The sequence below is a fragment of the Podarcis liolepis genome (genome assembly GCF_965112155.1).
Source record: "Podarcis liolepis genome assembly, chromosome: 8".
Taxonomy (NCBI): Eukaryota; Metazoa; Chordata; class Lepidosauria; order Squamata; family Lacertidae; genus Podarcis; species Podarcis liolepis.
The window spans coordinates 60,947,558-60,967,289 of record NC_139560.1 but is presented as its reverse complement, the minus strand read 5'-3'; the positions used below and the strand labels follow the sequence as shown (position 1 = coordinate 60,967,289).

General features: G+C 46.0%; 2 protein-coding genes across 3 annotated transcripts; both read left to right on the top strand.

Moving 5' to 3' along the window:
• Nucleotides 1-291: 291 nt before the first annotated feature.
• Nucleotides 292-17,872, top strand: LOC310714203 (NXPE family member 3-like). Of its 2 annotated transcripts, none has more exons than XM_083519414.1 (6): nt 292-330; nt 11,130-11,241; nt 14,973-15,697; nt 16,426-16,499; nt 16,593-16,805; nt 17,176-17,872. In XM_083519414.1, coding segments are annotated over exons 1-6 (1,662 nt in total). In that variant the 5' UTR covers nt 292-328; the 3' UTR covers nt 17,712-17,872. The 2 variants fall into 2 exon arrangements, with proteins under 2 accessions (XP_083375540.1, XP_083375541.1); XM_083519415.1 differs by lacking the exon at nt 292-330 and adding an exon at nt 5,725-5,854.
• On the top strand, nt 401-1,467 carry LOC310714338 (NXPE family member 3-like). Its single transcript, XM_083519755.1, has one exon. It carries the CDS (start codon nt 619-621, stop codon nt 1,231-1,233), a length of 615 nt encoding a protein of 204 aa, XP_083375881.1. The 5' UTR covers nt 401-618; the 3' UTR covers nt 1,234-1,467.
• Nucleotides 17,873-19,732: the final 1,860 nt, after the last annotated feature.

Below are 19,732 nucleotides of genomic sequence, written 5' to 3'. Positions count from 1 at the left end.
CTGCCTAGCCACCAGCTGGCTGTTGGTGAGTGGAAATAGAGGGTGGGAAGTCAGTTGGCTCTGTGTTTATATTCTTGAGAATGGCATTGTGACCATCCCTTGCCTGTGTTCCTGTAGCCACCTCCCCACCGCTCCCATGCCATCCAGGCCTTGCCCTCACCAACCCTTCAGGTTTCTACTACAAGGATGTGTGGGTTTCCTTGGGATGTTCTAGCCGGACCTTCCCTACTTCTGGCTTGGCACTCGGCTGCTTGCGAGGCAAGATAGTCCATATGATTGGAGACTCCACACTACGCCAGTGGTGGGAATTCCTGCTGGCCTTCATTCCATGTAAGTCACTGTCTGGATGTGGAAAGGGCGTTGTTTTGGGGGACAGGTGTCCTGGTGTGGGGATAGATGTATAAGAAAGGTACGGTTGAGCTTCAGAACCAGAATGAAGGAAACAGAGGTTGATGTAGCAAGTGGTAAGAATTGTGTTGGCTGGGGTGGTTGGCTTTGGCAGAGAACTAAGAAGGAATGGTTGGGCTAGGAGAACAGTGAGGGAAGCTACTCTCTCACTGTTATACATGTGTAAGGATATGCAAATCATGGATCAGAGCACGTGAGAACCTTTGATGGATGACTGGAGTGTGGAGCTGTCCATTTGGGACTCTAACTCCTGAGTCTCTCACACACTCTGTCTTTCTCTTTCTCTGTGTAGCAGTCAAGCGCATAGACCTTCACGTGACCTATCAGTCTGGCCCGCTGCTGGCCGTGGAGCCAGCACAGGGCCTTGTGCTGAGGTGGCGTTCCCATGGCGTTCCACTGCGCACTGGGAAATCCAAGATGGCTGACATACACTACCTGGCCAATGAACTGAATGCACTTGGTGGGGGCCCTGATATGGTGGTGGTCTTCACGCTGGGGGTCCATTTCATCACCTTCCCCATGCATATATATGTGCGGCGGGTGCACAGCATTCGGCAGGCTGTGGCTCAGCTCCTGGCCCGCAGCCCCCAGACCACCGTTGTCATCAAGTCAGCCAACACAGGATACACTGTCTATGGCAGTGACTGGCTCTCCCTGCAGCTGGACAACATCCTTCGTGCCATGTTTGCAGGCATGAAAGTGGCCATTGTTGATGCCTGGGCCATGACCTCCTGCCACTACCTGCCTGATAACATCCATCCTGGCAAGGTAATTGTCCAGAATGAGGTCAATGCCTTCCTCTCCTATGTCTGCCCAGGAAAGTGACTCAGAATGGAGCAGACTTGGCACTCTATTTCTGCAGAGCACATGGAAAAACTTCCACAAGGAAGAGGGGATCTCTTTTGTCATTCTCCCTTTTGTCATTCTTCAAATCCTGTAGACCTTTCTGTCTCTCAGAAGATATGGAGGAAGATGATGGCTTTCTTATGGAAGAACTTGCCGATACCTGTTTTGGGTGGGTGGGAAATTTTACAGCACGGAATAATAGGACGTGATCATCTGGGGCTTCTTCCTGCAGAAAAAGGGCTGCTGCTTAAGGTGAGATGAAATGGGTCCATCATTCTCTGAGATGAATCTACAGGGCTGGGTGCCTGGACAGCAGTGTCCCTCCCCTGGACCACATTTGCACTTGAGACCTTCACTGTTGATGGGAAGGAGGCCCAGCCCAAACTGTTCTTATGTGAGAAGGCTTGTGTGGCAGCCAGGGGTGGAGGAAGGGGTGTGTGGTGGGGGGGGGACTATCCTAGGTGTCTTCGCTGAGGGGGGTGATATTTGGTGCACTGCCTGCCTGTGACTCCCAAGCCTACCCCAAACCACTGGGGGAAGGGAGGGAGCTGCACCGCTTTGCTGTCGCCATTCCCCCCCTTCCCCCTTCATTTTGACAGCTGGGGGAGGCTTGGGAGTCGCGGGCACGCGGTGCACCAAATGTCCACCATTGATGGCTCGCTCCACAACTGGTTGCAGGGCGTGCATGCTGCTCTGTGCACCTGAGCAGCTATCCCATGCCTGGGAGGGCATCCTCTGTGCCCCGCCCCCCTCGGGAGTGCACCCGCCCTGGGCAGCGTGGGCATATGCTTCGCTGCTGGTGGCAGCAGCACTGTAATGGACTGGAGAGCCCAACAGCTGCCTCTGCCAGGGAAGCTCAGTTACACAAATGGTTTGGACAGGCTCCTCCTTGCAAGTTGGTTTCCCTAGTTGGAGCAGCAGCAGCTCTGTAATGAATCACCACCAAGTAAGCCTGCCAATGCATGAGCACAAGGGTGTGGGGAAACTGCCAGCCTCCTCCTCACACTTGCAAACATGCTTAGCTGACTGTGGTGCTGTAATTGTCCAGGGAGCTCAGTGCCCACTTGTCTGCCTGGTCCCTTACAATGCTGTCATTGCTGCTAGGCACCTTAGCATGTGCAAGGGGGTGGCTAGAGCAGCTTCTCCAGTGTGGGGGGGGGCAGCTGCAGTGAGCACTGAATGGGGGCAGTGACAGGAAGTCAATTCTGGCAAAACAGAAATCACACACACCCAAGGGCATACTTAGGGGGTGCTTAGGTTGACCCCTGCCAACGGTGCAGAATACCTAGCAGCCCACCCTTCTATCGGCACACTTCACAGGCCACTCCTGGCAGAGTGCTAAAGGAGATGAAAATAAGCTTTTTGAGGAAACCAGAGGCCTTCCTTTTGGGCATTGTCGGCCAAATGGTGCCAAAGAAGGACCGAACTTTCTTTATGTATGCGACAACAGCAGCAAGAATACTCATCGCAAAGTACTGGAAGACTCAAGATTTGCCCACTCTGGAAGAATGGCAGATGCAACTGATAGACCACATGGAACTGGCAGAAATGACTGGCAGAATCCGAGACCTGGGAGAAGAGACAGTGGAAGAGGACTGGAAGAAATTCAAGGACTATTTGCAAAAGCATTGTAAATTGTATGAATGCTAGAATGATGCAGGATCTAAAGACAACATGGTATTAGTAACCTAGCGGAAAGGAGTATGAAAATAACTGAACTATAAGAACAAAGATGAAATTTGAATAATATTATGTCAAGCTTAAATATTTAAATACTTGATAACAAAGGGTAAAATTGGAGACATAATAGCTGAAATGTACAATTTAAAACAAATTTTGAGAGAAGGTGAAGTATTGCTGAACATGATTTTGTAAACAGGAACACAGAAAAGGGAGATGCGAGGGAGTCATGAAAGAGGGTTATGGAAATAATATTTAAGAAATTGAAGCATTTTCTTTGTTATGTTTTTATGTCTTTTTTGCTTGTTTTTTATGTTTTTCTTGTCTTTTTTTGGCTTATGGTGTTTTTCTTTTCTTTCTGTTTTTTGGATTGTGAATGGAAAGTTTGTTATATTGTTTGAATTGTTTAAAACCCTTAATAAATATTTTATAAAAAAAGAAAAGAAAATAAGCTTTTTGAGTTTCCGGTCCATGGTCTCTCCTGGCTTTGGATGCACTGATACAGCTCCTTGCCAAGAGTTCAAGAGAACCTAGGTATGTCTCAATTGTTTCTATGTGTAATCAGAAGCATGTCTGGTCAAGTTCAGTTGGACATTCCTCCAGCTTAGAGGGCTATAGGATTGTAGCCTGAAACAGCTCCAGAGATTTGTTCTTCCACCCTCCAATAAGCACTGTGTTTGAACATAAAAGGAAAGCCCTGGTGGCTACTCACCTGACTTTGTTAGTATTGACTAGGGAACATGAATGTAGGGGAGATTTCAGGTTTGCATCCATAACATGCAGTAATTGCTCACTACAGATGAAGTGTGCTAAATTTTGTTGTGTCAGCACTACAGAGTATACGTGTTTACACATTCAGGCACATACAGGCACAGGATTCAAGCACACATACACCAAAGCAAAGTTTCTCAGAGTGTGAAATGTAAATCATTTGCCTACAATTTGAAAGTGCCTTCTGTTGAACACAAAAGCATTTGATTATCTAGCTTTTATTTTTTTAATGTGGCAATGATTCTAATGTTGTATGTGTGTATTGAGTGTTTTACATAGAAAATGGAATTGAAATAATAAATATTATTTGTTCATTATTTTGCTTTTGAGCTCATACTTAATTTGTTCACTTTGCCATGGTGGATTGTAACAATAAACTTGGAGCAAAAACCATTTAGAATGTACATTACGAGAATACAGTACTACTGGAGACTAGTAATAGCTGTCTCCTGACAGGCAGGCTCCCAGGTTTGCAAAAGAGCAGCTTCTGTCTCCAAAAAGTAAACCATGGTGCAAAGGCAAGAGAGGGGACATACTGCTGAATTGAAAGAGGTAGTGTGTTTTGTGGGGGCAGGGAAGCACTCTCTCACCACCACAGTACATTCTCTTCATCCAAAGAAACATTTCAGTCCATCAAAGCAGAACTGGAGAGGAGTGGCCTGAGTCCCGACAGGCTGGGAGGGCTGCATATGGTCCCTGAGACTGATATTTCCTATCAGTGCTTTAACCCATTGTTTCCCAATCGGGGACCATATGGTCCCCTGCCCCCCCCCCAGGATATTCCAAGGAGGCCATAGGTGAAAATTGCATAAATGGGGGGGGGGTCACGGCACAAGACTAGGGGCCACAGAAGCAGTGGCGTAGCGTGGGGGGTGCAGGGGGGCCGGCCGCACCGGGCGCAACATCTGGGGGTTAGGGTTAGGGGGCACAAATCCACGGATTAGGGGGCGCAAATTACTTGCCTTGCCCCGGGTGCTGACAACCCACGCTACGCCACTACACAGAAGGAAGTGAGAAGTGAAGAAAACAGAGAAGTGATTGAGAAAAGAAAACAGAAAAGTGAAGAAAATAGAAAACAGAGAAATGACCGAGCTTCCCAGTGGATGGATTGCCATGCACACTCTGCGGCAATGTCGCTTCCGCTTCTCCCTCCAACTTTCGCACCCCACCGCTGCACGCACCAAGATGTCCGCATCTTGTATGTCATGGTGCATGGCTGCAGCAGCGTTAGTATGAGGGGCTGCTGTTTCTTTGTGCAAGCATTACTACGAAAGGAGGTATGTTGCTGCATGCATGCAAGAGTTACACAGCCTAACGCGGAATCTTGTTAACATAAGAGGTGATCTTCGGTTATCTCTCACAGCAACACAACCGGATATTTTAAAAAGCTTGTTTCTGGTCATCAAGCGCAAGGGTCACATTGATCAAGAAATACTTAAAGTATAAATTGCTATGTAATTGTATTTTGTATAAATTATAACAATTATAAATAAAACATGTTCTACTTACAAACAAAACATTTAAATAGCTACCTTTTTACTGGTAAGACGGGGAGCGGGGGCACAAGAAGGAAACAAAGTCGGGAGGGGGCCACAGAAAAAGGTTGAGAAACACTGCTCTAACCCACCCCCCTAAACAAATGGCAATTCCTGGCCGGGCATTTTGTGGTTCACCTCAGACAGCAGAGTGTCTTGGGCTGACCCTGTCCCCTTGCTTCATGAATTGTTTGGCATGAAGGGGAGATTCTCAGTCCTTATAAGCCATGGGCATAGCTGGGGGGGCAGCTGCCCCCCTAAATAAATACAAATCTGAGGTTCTGGCCCCCCTAGCAAAAGCCTGCCCCGCCAACAAAAATCCTGGCTACGCCCATGTTATGAGCCCTGTGAGTAGCGTGGCTGCAGCAGATTCACTTAATGTCCCAGATAAGCCTTAGTAGCTGTGCCTCCAGGAGGCTTAGTTCACTGACTTCCTCCCCTGCCCTCCTCTTGTGTGTTTTGCCCCACCGATTGAAGTACCTCTTTTGTATCTCTATTTACGGGAAAGTCATGCAAGAGGGAGGAAGCAAAGACAGATCGGACAGATGCCAAAGGCTTCTTGGGGTGTCAGACCAGCTCCTCTTCTCTGTCTTGGACTAATATTCACAGCAAGGGTGAGTCCAGGAAGTCAGTTATAAATCTACCTCAATGAATTCATGTGCTGTCTATAGATCTTTGAAAAAAGAAACAAAGAAAGAACTGATATGTTATAATTTATGATAAATTTTGAAGGCAAATGTTGGGTTCTTTCAGGAGCATAGGGAGCTTTCCCAATTCAATAATTTCTGGAGAAATTTCCTGCCCACTGGCCCTGGATTCAGATCCTGGGGGGTGGGGGTGTCCTTTCCTTGGGCAAGTGGTTGAGATGAATGGTTTTTTGAGTTCCCTTCCCCTGTAGAAATCCAGCTTTTTCAGCAGCATTACAGCCCTTTCTCAGAGAACAGGTTTTCAAACAGTCTTTTGCTTTTGAAGAGTTAATTCTTGGTTGTTTGGGTGGCTCCCTTTATCAGGAAATAAACATAAATTCACTAAAGGCTTGACTTATAGGGGGCAGAAGGGAACTTGCAATTTTTGTTTAATCCACCTCTCCCTGGTAGTCCTTCGACTGGGGCTTTTAGGGTCTCCCAAAGGAGGCAGAAATTTCTTCATCCAATTCCTTTGGGGCCAATGTGCTTGCTGCAGAATTCTCGTCTGATTTTGAATCTTGTTGCTCTTTCCCTTCTCTTTCCCTTGCTCCTCACCCCCAATCTCTCTCTACTTCCTCTCCTCTCATGTCTCTCTAACTTGTTGAAGACTTGCAGACCTTGTTGCCAAGGGGGACAAAAATGGGAAGCAACCCCCTGCATCCTTAAAACTGTTGTTTTCTTGGGACAAAATTGCCATGGGAAAATGACCTGCAACAGATACACATACTACTTAATGACACAGCTAACACTTATGCAGGTTGTGTGTGTGTGTGTATGTTTTTGCTAATCTTCCCCGGGACCAGAGAGCTACAAGACTTGCTTCTCTTCTGCCTCCTCGCCCCTGTCTGGAGCTGGACCTTCCCTTCCCTTCCTGCTGGCTCTTGCTAGCTTCTTCTCAGCGGATGCCATTCCTCATAAATTATTACTGCCTGTGGTGCTTCTTTCTTTTCAAAGGGTTTGTCCACACTTCTGCTTGTCCCATGCCACAAAAAGTGGGGGGATACTTTCTGGAACTCCTGAGAGCTGGATGTAAAGGAGAACTTATTTCATAGCTGCCTCAGCATAGTCCCCCCGCAATACCCTTGAAGATTCATGAGTCCAACTCCCCCAAGAGCAGGGTGTGGAAGCCTTGGCTTTACCTGTCTATCTACAATTCTTCAGCCTCATTGCTCTCTCTTTGGCAAGGCTGTGGCTGGGAGCCTCCTTTTCCATTTCCTTGTGGGTTTTGGACAATGAATCAGCAAAGTGAGGTGTTCTGCAAACCTTCTTTCCCCAAGCTTGCTAAACCCAAATGACTTTGATAAGATGCAATTAAGAACAAAGGGAGGCATGGTGGGGTGAGGTGAGGTGAGGTAGGCTGCTTAATTGTTTGCTCTCCACTCATTTCCCCCCCAGCTCAGATTATCCTCTCCGGGCTGATTTTTTTCTCACAGGCGAAGGTGCATTGGGTGTACATGTGTTGATGGGCGATGGGTGGCACAATGCTGGGGGCCCTCTGAAGTTTGGAACTAGCCCTTCCTCACCCAGACCGATTTTGGTTTTAAAAGGTAAAGGTACTCCTGACCATTAGGTCCAGTCACGGATGGCTCTGGGGTTGGGGAGCTCATCTCGCTCTATAGGCCAAGGGAGCTGGCGTTTGTCCGCAGACAGCTTCTGGGTCATGTGGCCAGCATGACTAAGCCGCTTCTGGTGAACCAGAGCAGCACACGGAAATGCCGCTTACCTTCCCGCCAGAGCGGTAGCTATTTATCTACTTGCACTTGACGTGCTTTCGAACTTCTAGGTTGGCAGGAGCAGGGACCGAGCAACGGGAGTTCACCCCGTTGTGGGGATTCAAACCGCCAACTTCTGATCGGCAAGCCCTAGGCTCTGTGGTTTAGACCACAGTGCCACCCGTGTTTCTGATTTTGGTTTTAATAGCCCACAAAACCTGGGAGAAAATAATTGTGGAGCTATCTGCACAACCTTCTTAACCAGCAGCCCAGCTCTATCCTTTTTCCCTCTGTGTTACACCTAGTTGATCAGATGAATTTCATTTGACTGCCATTCCACACACATCACGCCCTAAACAAATACCTAAACAAATACCTAAACCATTCTTCAGTAGCTTTTGTTTGAACCTCCCTGAGGCTGCTGGAGTTGCTTGGATGGAAGCCAGAATAATAGGTTGGCATGGGTGTGGGTGTGAGGCCCCGATCCTCCTTAATCTGCATCTTCAATCTGTCAGTTCTGAACAATTAAATTTTACTCTAATCATTTTTATTGGGCTTTGCCATTAGCCTTTAGAACACACCACAAAGCTTAACTTATAAAGCCTGGAGGTTATTAAATAAAATTCAGAGTAAAGTGTTATTAGACCTGTACAAATAACCTGCTGCACTATTCAAAACTTTTATCTGCTGTTGTCTTAGCTGCCAGCGCTATTTTAAAAAGGCCTGGGTGGATATAAATCACCATCAAACAGAAAGCAAGTAATATCAATTATAGCTATATTTTCCTTCTCAGCCCACCATGCTGTGGGCATTGCATCTCATTGGGAGCAAAAGCATCCACATAGCCAACCCAGCACCAACAGGCTACAGGGAATCTGCCAGTATCTTCCATCCAGGTTTGCAACCTGCATAAAGAGGGAAGAGGCAAAACAACTCAAAGCAAATCTTGGGACTGGGGTCTCTTCCAGGTGCAGCCATCTGTGTGACCTGCACATCCAACTGAGGCTTTTTTTATCTGCCGCAAAACACATACAGTAGTACCTCGGGTTAAGAACTTAATTCATTCTGGAGGTCCATTCTTAACCTGAAACTGTTCTTAACCTGAGGTACCACTTTAGCTAATGGGACCTCCCACTGCCGCTGCACCGCTGCCGTGCGATTTCTGTTCTCATCCTGAAGCAAAGTTCTTAACCCGAGGTACTATTTCTGGGTTAGCGGAGTCTGTAACCTGAAGTGTCTGTAACCCGAGGTACCACTGTATGGAGAAGTGCTAGGTCATGAGAGATATAGATCACATCCACACCATGCATTTAAAAGACTCTTATACCACTTTAAGAGTCATGGCTTTGGATTTGTAAAAATTAAGCTGTGAGCCCAAGACTAGACCAAAGCAATAAAGCTCATGGATTCGGCCCCTTGAGGTTATCACTGGCTCAGGTGTCATGATTAGCATGTAATCGGCATTTAGTGAGAGCCTATACAGTTGCTTCTTTATTTCTACTCCAATAGTATCTGGAGCCTCTCAAATTGCTAAAGTTTCTAACACCAAAATAAAAGTGGACAAAGGGCAGCCTTGTTTTATTCCCAACCAAACACAGATGTTAACTCTAAATTATTGATTCTGATCATAGCCATAGCTTCTGAATTTTTTTTCTTCCAAATTTAGGGCAAAATAGCAACATTTTCAATAGTACCAACAAGTAATCCCACTCGAAACAGTCAAAGGCCTTCAAAATACTCATGATTGTAAGAGGGGATGCTGAACCCCTACAGAATTCTACAACACTTAATGATACTAGAATTGGATCTGTGATATTTCTGCAGGAAACAAAATCAGTTTGAGGGCAACTAATTTATGAAGGAAGTGTTTGATTCTATTGACAAATATAAAGGTAAACATTTTGTAGTCTTGATTGATAAGGAAGATTGGACAGAATGATTCTAACCTTGAATAGTCTTTAAAAGGATTTTGATATGGTCCAAATTTTAGTATCAAATTTTAAGATAAAGATGCACCATGTTAAAGATAATTAAAATGGCCACGCTATATAAGGAAGAAGTTGATAATAGGATCATAAAATTGTAGAGTTGGAAGGGACCATGAGGGTCATCTAATCCAAACCCCTGCAATGCAGGAACCTGTTGCCCAATGTGAGACTCAAACCCTGAGATTAAGCCTTTTGTGCTTTACCGACTGAGCTAACACAGCATCATCCAATCTTTAAAGTTTTTATAGAACCCAGATGTGAAACTTTCTAGGCCCAGTACTTTGTTAAATTTTAAATTCTTAAGGACAATTTCAATTTCAATCCTAATGAGGGATCCTCTATCATCATTTGAAACTAAAGAAATGTTTAGTATGTTTAGACACTATATTAGTGTCTTTTAGATGCATAGAGGTATATATAGAAGAGTAATAAGGAGCAAGTTCTTGACAAATATTCTCAGGTGAAAAGATTTTGGTTCCATCTTGTTTCAAGATGCACTGAACAATAGATTTATTTTTCTGTTTTTCACAACTCTTCACTAACACTCTAGAGTTCTTACCACCAGTGTTCCTCTCTTTCTAACCCTCTTGCAATGAACAGACAACACACTGTTAAGTACGTTTAAAATTATTCACTTACAAAATGTTCCAAAGGTCCCAGTCATATATTTATCCAAGCAGCAGCAAGGAGAACACAGACACAATACTCTTGAGTAGAAGATACAGAAAGATAGTTTCAAAGACATGCTCTAAACTTGCAGCTTGTTTTGACGCATCTTCCTTTGTCAGTTACAGGATGCAGAGAAAGAAAGGGAACAGAAAGAAACAGCTTCACTTCCTCCCTCATCAGAGAAGAGTGGGCGTGACCTAGATGAGTCTAGGAATCTAGCTCTATTGTCTTAACCCCTTCATGCACTAACTAGCACTCATGCATAGTTATGTGTGGCTGCAATTTCCCACAGCCTGAGCCCTGATAGAGAGGCTGGAAGGGCTGCATCTGGCCCCTGAGACTACTCCCTATCCATCCTCTAACCCAGCCCTCTTAACAAACCACAATTCCTGGCCCCAATTGGGTGGGCACATTTTCTTGTTCACCTCAGGCAGCAAAGTCTCTGGAACTGACCCCATCTTCCCTACTTCATGACTCTTTGGGCAGGAAGGAGAGATTCTGAGTCCTTACGAGCCCTGTGCGTAGCCTTGCTGCAACAGATTCACTTCATGGGCCAGCAGAGCCTCAATAGCTGTGCTTCTAGGAGGCATAATCCACTGATTTCCTCTGCTGTCCTCATCTTGTATATTTGCCTCATAGGGGTGTTCACTTTCAAGGTGAGAATGCAATTAATTAATTTTTATAATGAAATATTTTTAGATTGTGTGACTATTTGGCTGTTTGATTATTTGATTGTTGTTAGCCGCCCTGAGCCCGGCTTCGGCTGGGGAGGGCGGGATATATATATATATAAATTTGCTCATAAAATGTGTATTTTATTATCTTGGTCAACAGGGAAAGACATATAGGAAGGAGAAAGAAAAGGCAGGTTGGGCGGATGGTGATGGCTCCTTGTGGTCTCAGACCAGCTCCACTTTTCTGTCTTGGACTAATATTCACAGCAGGGGTGAGTTCAGAGGGTCAGTTATAAATCTACCTCAGTGAGTAAAGTGTTCTCCAAAGATTCTCTTTTGTAAAAAAGAAGAAAGAAATAGAATATGAGAGTTCAGAATTTTAGATAAATTTTGAGAGGAAATGTTCTTTCAGGAGGGTTATTTTTGTGCAGTTCTGTGCTTGTGACCAGTCATAGTATTTTTCCTGTGCCCATTCTCCCCTATGAAGTGTGTGTGTGTTTAGGAGAAATGGGATTTATTATTAGACATGTGAGTGAAAGGCATGTAGGTGAAGAGCAGTGGTAGGGCTGAGATGTTTTCAGTGCTCCGACAGGGTGAGCCAATAGTTGGGCGTTACAGTTGTGGGGCCTGCCCCTCATTGTCCATTAGCCATTTCTTGCCTTCTGGTGTGGGTCATATGTGCAATTGGGGTCCCTTCTTGAAAGTCTCAACAAGAGCCGAGAACATAGAACTATAGAATTGTAGAGTTGGGAGGGACAACAAGGATAATCCAGCCCCAACCCCTGCAGTGCAGAAATCATGCATCCAATCTGGGGCTCAGACACACAGCCCTGACCTTAAGAGACTCATGCTTTATCAACTGGGCTATCGCATGAGGGACTCTCCATTCCTGTTCACTGCTTTGGAACTTAGAAAAACACCCTGTATGACTTGTAGATAAGTTATCATCATCATCAATCCGTTACCCCCGAGGATGTGGACAGGCTGCTTGGACGCGTGAAACCAACCACCTGTCTCCTTGACCCTTGCCCATCCTGGCTAATAAAAGCAAGCCGGGAAGGGCTGGGCGATGGGCTCTGCGGGGTAGTGAATGCTTCCCTCTGTGAGGGAACATTCCCAGATCCGCTAAAAGAGGCGGTCATTAAACCGCTTCTTAAAAAAACATCTTTAGACCCGGCCAGTATGGCCAACTATCGCCCAGTCTCAAATCTTCCATTCTTGGGCAAGGTGATTGAGCGAGTGGTTGCGGAACAACTCCATGCACGCCTGGAGGATGCGGACCATTTGGATCCCTTCCAATCGGGATTCAGGCCTCACCATGGGACTGAAACTGCCTTGGTCGCGCTGGTTGATGATCTCCGGTGAGCTAGGGACAAAGGTGAGAGTTGTTTCCTGGTTCTGCTGGATCTCTCAGCGGCCTTTGATACAATAGACCATAACATCCTTCTGGACCGTCTAGAGGGGCTGGGAGCTGGGGGCACTGTTATACAGTGGTTTTGCTCCTTCCTGGGCCGTGTTCAGAAAGTGGTGGTGGGGGATGAGTGTTCAGACCCCTGGGCCCTCACTTGTGGGGTGCCTCAGGGTTCCGTCCTCTCCCCCATGCTATTTAACATCTATATGAAGCCGCTGGGAGAGATCATCAGGGGGTTTGGACTGGGTGTCCATCAATATGCAGATGATACCTCTACCTCTCTTTCAAATCAGAACCAGTGAAGGCGGTGAAGGTCCTGTGTGAGTGCCTGGAGGCGGTTGGAGGATGGATGGCGGCTAATGGATTGAAGTTGAATCCTGACAAGACAGAAGTACTGTTTTTGGGGGACAGGGGGTGGGCTGGTGTGGAGGACTCCCTGGTCCTGAATAGGGTAACTGTGCCCCTGAAGGACCAGGTGCGCAGCCTGGGAGTCATTTTGGACTCACAGCTGTCCATGGAGGCGTAGGTCAATTCTGTATCCAGGGCAGCTGTTTACCAACTCCACCTGGTACGCAGGCTGAGACCCTACCTGCCCGCGGACTGTCTCGCCAGAGTGGTGCATGCTCTGGTTATCTCCCGCTTGGACTACTGCAATGCGCTCTACGTGGGGCTACCTTTGAAGGTGACTCGGAAACTACAACTAATCCAGAATGCGGCAGCTAGACTGGTGACTGGGGGCGGCCGCCGAGACCATATAACACCGGTCTTGAAAGACCTACATTGGCTCCCAGTACGTTTCCAAGCACAATTCAAAGTGCTGGTGTTGACCTTTAAAGTCCTAAACGGCCTCGGCCCAGTATACCTGAAGGAGCATCTCCACCCCCATCGTTCTGCCCGGACACTGAGGTCCAGCGCCGAGGGCCTTCTGGCGGTTCTCTCATTGCGAGAAGCAAAGCTACAGGGAACCAGGCAGAGGGCCTTCTCGGTAGTGGCGCCCGTCCTGTGGAACGCCCTCCCATTAGATGTCAAAGCAATAAATAACTACCTGACATTTAAAAGACATCTTAAGGCAGCCCTGTACAGGGAAGTTTTTAATCTGTGATATTTTACTGTATTTTTGGAAGCCGCCCAGAGTGGCTGGGGAAACCCAGCCAGATGGGCGGGGTACAAATAATAAATTATTATTATTATTATTATTATTATTATTATTATTATTATTATCATCATCATCATCATCATCAAAATTTGTATACCGTCCCTCATCCATAGATCTCAGGGCAGTTCACAAAATAAAATTACAATATAAAACCCACAAACAAACTCATATAGGTTTTCCCAAAGAAAGCAGGAATCCCATCCAGCCTCACAACCACAACCTCTCCAGGGACTGTCTATTACACATTTATGCTGGTGGCTGTGGCAAGTGTTTTGCTGGCAAATTGTCACCACACAGAAAGGTGTCCTGTCTAGAAATATGAAGTGGATCTTTTCCCATACTAAAACTATTCTATTGCTTTGATATTTGGTCATCCCTGTCCCCATTTCATACTTCCATTAGTAACTATGAGTGGAGGCCTATGATATTACTATGATATTGTATTTAAGTAATACAGTATTAGGCACGCTTGGCAGATTCAGACTTTTTAGTTTTCTTTACTACATAGAACAGAAACGTGCTAAATTAGACGACTCTCCAAGGCATTAGATTTCCACCCCCACCCCTGCCTGTGAAAGTGAAACACTTTCTGATGCAAATTACCCAAATTGGCATACAGTAGGGGGACTTCCCAGTTCAAAAATTTCTGGAGAAAATTCCTGCAGCATTGTTCCTGGCTTCAGATCTTGCCTGAGACAGGGGTGCCATCTCAACCTCAGGATTGTGGGTGTGCATGTGACGTTGCAGGTCCGGCAACAACTCTTCTTCCTCCTCCTATCTGCAGCCAGTGAGGTGCCCTTTTTCATGGGGAGGGGCTAGTGCCTCTGTGTCTGAGCCCCACCCCCTGGAAAAGGATGCCTTGCTCGCTGGCTGCAGAGGGCGGAGCTGAACTGCTTCTCTCTCGGAGGCTGTGGCACTGTCACCTGCTGGCTTTTTTCACTGACTTTGTGGGCGCCCAGTCCTATGGTCTGAGGTGTGTGGGGTCCTTTCTTTGGGCAAGTGGTTGGACTGGGTGGTCTTCTGAAGTCCCTTCCCCTATAGAAATTGAGCTTTCCCAGCAGCATTACTACCAGGCTCCTAACCTGCTGAAGAGTTGTAGACTTATTGCTAAAGCCCCCAATATTCTTTTTTGGGTATGCTTTAAATATATGGCATAGACTGGGTGCCGGGCAGAATCAAATATTGGAATGGGGGCCAAGTAAGCCCCACCAAAAAATAATTGATCACAAGATGTGTTACACACACTACTTGAATGGTAATGTCCATCAACATTGTGGGGTCCTGGCTCTCTCAAATATTTTATTGGGGGGGCTGAAGGGACCTCGGCTCCGCGGAGTTGGCTCCCACAGGCGCAGATGTGGCCATAGTCCTTGTATTTCCCCCCCCCCCACGCCTCACCCCATTTCTTTTTTATTATTATTATTCTGACTCCCCAGATGATCTACCGATTCCTATCCTTTGACCACTTCAGAGACAAACTCGTGCCTCCTTCCCCTGTGGGTGCCAAGCCAGGCCCAACTCCTTTAACAGAGTCTCCAGAACTGCAGGCACTGCTCCAGCTGCTCCATTGGCCAGCTCCAGCTGAGGGTGCTGCAGCCTTTGCTTCCTCCACCAGTGCTGAGAAGAGCCACTACCGACTCTTGCAGTCCCAGAGCAACTACACAGTGGGTAACATGCTCCTGGTGTCGCTGGAGGCCCGGGGCCAGAGTGGGCAGCCCAAGCACTACGGCGGAGACTTCTTGAGGGCCAAATTGCATTCCCCAGAGCTGAAGGCGAGTGTGGCAGGGACAGCGGAGGACCACAAGAATGGCACCTACACATTGACTTTCCCGCTTCTGTGGGCAGGTGCGGTGCAGGTGTCTGTGCGTCTCATCTACTCCAGTGAGACTGTGGCCCTCCTTCGGCGCATCCGTGACTCCCATCCCTCCACAGTCACTTTCAGGGGCTACTTTGTGGACCCAGGCCAGGGGAGCAAAGAAGAAGCGACTGAATGCAACGTGCATCCAGTCTCAGGCCCAACCTGCCAGTACGTGGATCCTGGCACTGGGGAGCACTGGTTTTGTGCCAGGCCCCAGCATCACTCCTGCAATGACCTTGTGTACCACTCTACTGGGATCTACAAAAATGTGCTCACCTCAGCAGAGAAAGTCTTCCTTAGTGGGTGAGTGCTTTGGAGATGGCTGGGAATGGGGAAGGTATGCTTATGGCATGGTGATAGCGATGCATTTCCAGGATTTCTTATGGGAACCATGGGATATTTTCTAGGGCCTTCCTGGAAGTACATATTGTAGAAGTAGCTTTCACACCATGTAGGGAACTTTGGTATTCCAGCTGTTGCTAAACTACAATTCCTAGCATTCCCAGGAAGACATACATCACTATTATTCGCATGCTGGCACTCCTTAGTGCAAAATGTAACCAAATGTAAGTGATGTTCATGAAACCATTTCATTGAATAATATTCCATGACATTAAACAACCCTCTTCTAATGCACAATAGGGTCTAACAGCAGAATACAAAGTAATTACAAAAAGAGCAAAAATAACGCAGCACCAAAATCAAATCTTGGCCCCAACAGAAGTCCTTAAACACCACCACATCACATTTGTGGAAATTATTGTCTGGGAACTTTGGGCCTCAATCCAGCACATTGAGAAAAGCAATAGCACCAGAACTGAATTAAATCAAATTAAACACAGATTGAGAGATTGCCTGTAGAAGGTGTGCTAGTGTGACCAGTAAGCAACACAACCCACTGTAGGATTGCTCAGATGTGCTATAACACCTCCTGGACTCCCTCGAAGTGATGAGCTTCAAAGAAGAAACTCACACTTCAGCAGTGATGCAGCTCAAGTTGCCCTGCTCTTCATTCCTCTCTGTTCACACAGAGCTGCGACAGACCGGATTATTCCAGGGAGTGTGCCCATCATCCAAGTGCTGCCTAGCCACCAGCTGACTGTTGGTGAGTGGAAATAGAGGGTGGGAAGTCAGTTGGCTCTGTGTTTATATTCTTGAGAATGGCACTTGTGACCATCCCTTGCCTGTGTTCCTGTAGCCACCTCCCCACCGCTCCCATGCCATCCAGGACTTGCCCTCACCAACCCTTCAGGTTTCTACTACAAGGATGTGTGGGTTTCCTTGGGATGTTCTAGCCGGACGTTCCCTACTTCTGACTTGGCACTCGGCTGCTTGCGAGGCAAGATAGTCCATATGATTGGAGACTCCACACTACGCCAGTGGTGGGAATTCCTGCTGGCCTTCATTCCATGTAAGTCACTGTCTGGATGTGGAAAGGGCATTGTTTTGGGGGACAGGTGTCCTGGTGTGGGGATGGATGTATAAGAAAGGTACGGTTGAGCTTCAGAACCAGAATGAAGGAAACAGAGGTTGGTGTGGGAAGTGGTAAGAATTGTGTTGGCTGGGGTGGTTGGCTTTGGCAGAGAACTAAGAATGAATGTTTGGGCTAGGAGAACAGTGAGGGAAGCTACTGCCTCACTGTTGCACATGTGTAAGGATATGCAAATCATGGATCAGAGCACGTGAGAACCTTTGAAGGATGACTGGAGTGTGGAGCTGTCCATTTGGGACTCTAACTCTTGAGTCTCTCACACACTCTGTCTTTCTCTTTCTCTGTATAGCAGTCAAGCACATAGACCTTCACGTGACCTATAAGTCTGGCCCGCTGCTGGCCGTGGAGCCAGCACAGGGCCTTGTGCTGAGGTGGCGTGCCCATGGCATTCCACTGCGCACTGGGAAATCCAAGATGGCTGACATACACTACTTGGCCAATGAACTGAATGCACTTGGTGGGGGCCCGGACATGGTGGTAGTTTTCACGCTCTGGGCCCATTTCACCACCTTCCCAGTGGATGTATATGTGCGGCGGGTGCACGGCATTCGGCAGGCTGTGGCTCAGCTCCTGACCCGCAGCCCCCAGACCACCGTTGTCATCAAGTCAGCCAACACAGGATACAAGTCTGTCTATGGCAGTGACTGGCTCTCCCTGCAGCTGGACAACATCCTTCGTGCCATGTTTGCTGGCATGAAAGTGGCCATTGTTGATGCCTGGGCCATGACCTCCTGCCACTACCTGCCTGATAACATCCATCCTGGCAAGGTAATTGTCCAGAATGAGGTCAACGCCTTCCTCTCCTATGTCTGTCCAGGGAAGTGACTCAGAATGGAGCAGTCTTGGTACAGCAGAAATAGAGCACATGGAAAATTCCACAATGATGAGGGATCTTCAGAGAGCACCTTGACATGTTCAGGGGGGAGGTTGGTGGCTAGAGCAACTTCTCAGCAACCAAGTTGCAGTGGGTGTTAGATGGGGACATGCAAGGTAATAATATAATATAATATAATATAATATAATATAATATAATATAATATAATATAATATAATATAATATAATATAATATAATATTAATAATAATAATAATAATAATAATAATAATGATAATTATAATTTATTATTTATACCCCGCCCATCTGGCTGAGTTTCCCCAGCCACTCTGGGCGGCTCCCAATCAAGAATTAAAACAATACAATGTTAAATATTAAAAACCTCCCTGAACAGGGCTGCCTTCAGATGTCTTTTAAAGATAGGATAGCTACTTACAGTATTTCCTTCACATCTGAAGGGAGGGTGTTCCACAGGGTGGGTGTAGAAATGAAAAATCACGGGAGACGAGAGAGGCAGGTGTAGCTAGGCGTCTGTCAGGGCGGGCCTGAGAGCCTATTTTATTGAATATTGCAAGCATTGCCTCCTAACTGAATTGCAACTAGGGATTAATTGGCACAAACAATATAACAATCGGGTTCTGTAGTTATGGTCAGCTAGGCATGGAGAGCAAGTACAGTTTGTTTTCCATGAGCTTGGGATGTCTGTTACTTAATGATTGATCATAGCATGTAACAATGTAATCAGGTTCTGTAGTCAGCTAGGCGTGAAGAGCAGGTTCGCACAGTGTGTGCAAAAGCAGGGAAAAACCTAGAGCAAGACTTCTCAGAAAGCAAGAGAAAAAGAGGAGCAAAACTTCCCCAAAATGGAGCAGTTTTATGCAGAAAGAGACTAACAGTTATGTGCAGAAAGAAGACTTCCCTTTAGGTGGGCGCCACTACCGAGAAGGCCCTCTGTCTGGTTCCCTGTAACCTTACTTCTTGCAATGAGGGAACCGCCAGAAGGCCCTCGGCGCTGGATCTGTGTCCGGGCTGAACGATGGGGGTGGAGACTCTCCTTCAGGTATACAGGACCGAGGCCGTTTATGGCTGTTAAGGTCAGCACCAACACTTGGAGGTGTAAAGAGGGGAGAGGATCATTTATGCATACTGTATGTTGTGGGAATGTGGAAAAATTAGGAAGTTTTGGGATGTTATATATAACAAACTAAAAAAGATGTTAAAAATCCCATTCACAAAACTCTTCTTATTAGGGATAATGTCAACTGAAATAAAAAAAGAAGTAAGACCTCTCTTTATGTATGCAACATCCGCAGCCAGAATTTTAATTGCAATGTATTGGAAAAATGAAACTATACCTACAAAATCAGAATTATTATTAGAATATCTGCAAATGGCAAAAATGACAGGGAGGGTAAGAGGGTATTCAATGCAAAAAGTAAATCAAGAATTGATTATATTCAAGGAATATCTGAAAAATTACTGTGATAGCAAAAACCTCCTGGCAGATCTTGAATGAGTCTTGCAATGTACAGATAATATATGTAAATTTAATGTTTCTATTTATTTTTTCTTTTCTTTTTATTTTTGATTTCTTTATCAAAATGTTTTATGAAAATAATATAATAATATGGCACTGTGTAAAATATAACAAGTGTAATTTAGCTTTTTGAGAACTTTTGGAAGTCTACTTTAGGTCTTTTTAAAATTTCTTGTATTCTTTTTAATTTTTTGTTATATGAGATGTGATATAAATTGTAATATAGTATATTGTATAATTTGTGAAATATGTTTTAATAAAGATTATATATATATATATATATATATATATATATATATATATATATATATATTTGCTTTCGTAGATTTTCACGGGTACAGGAATGCAGGTTTTGGTGTCTTCGGGTGTCTTCCCGTGTAAGAGTTGGGGTGTCTAGGCGACGTTTCGACGAGGTCTCACTCGTCATCTTCAGGCTGGTGCTTTCGGCTTCTTGTTACTGGAACAGAGCGGGATC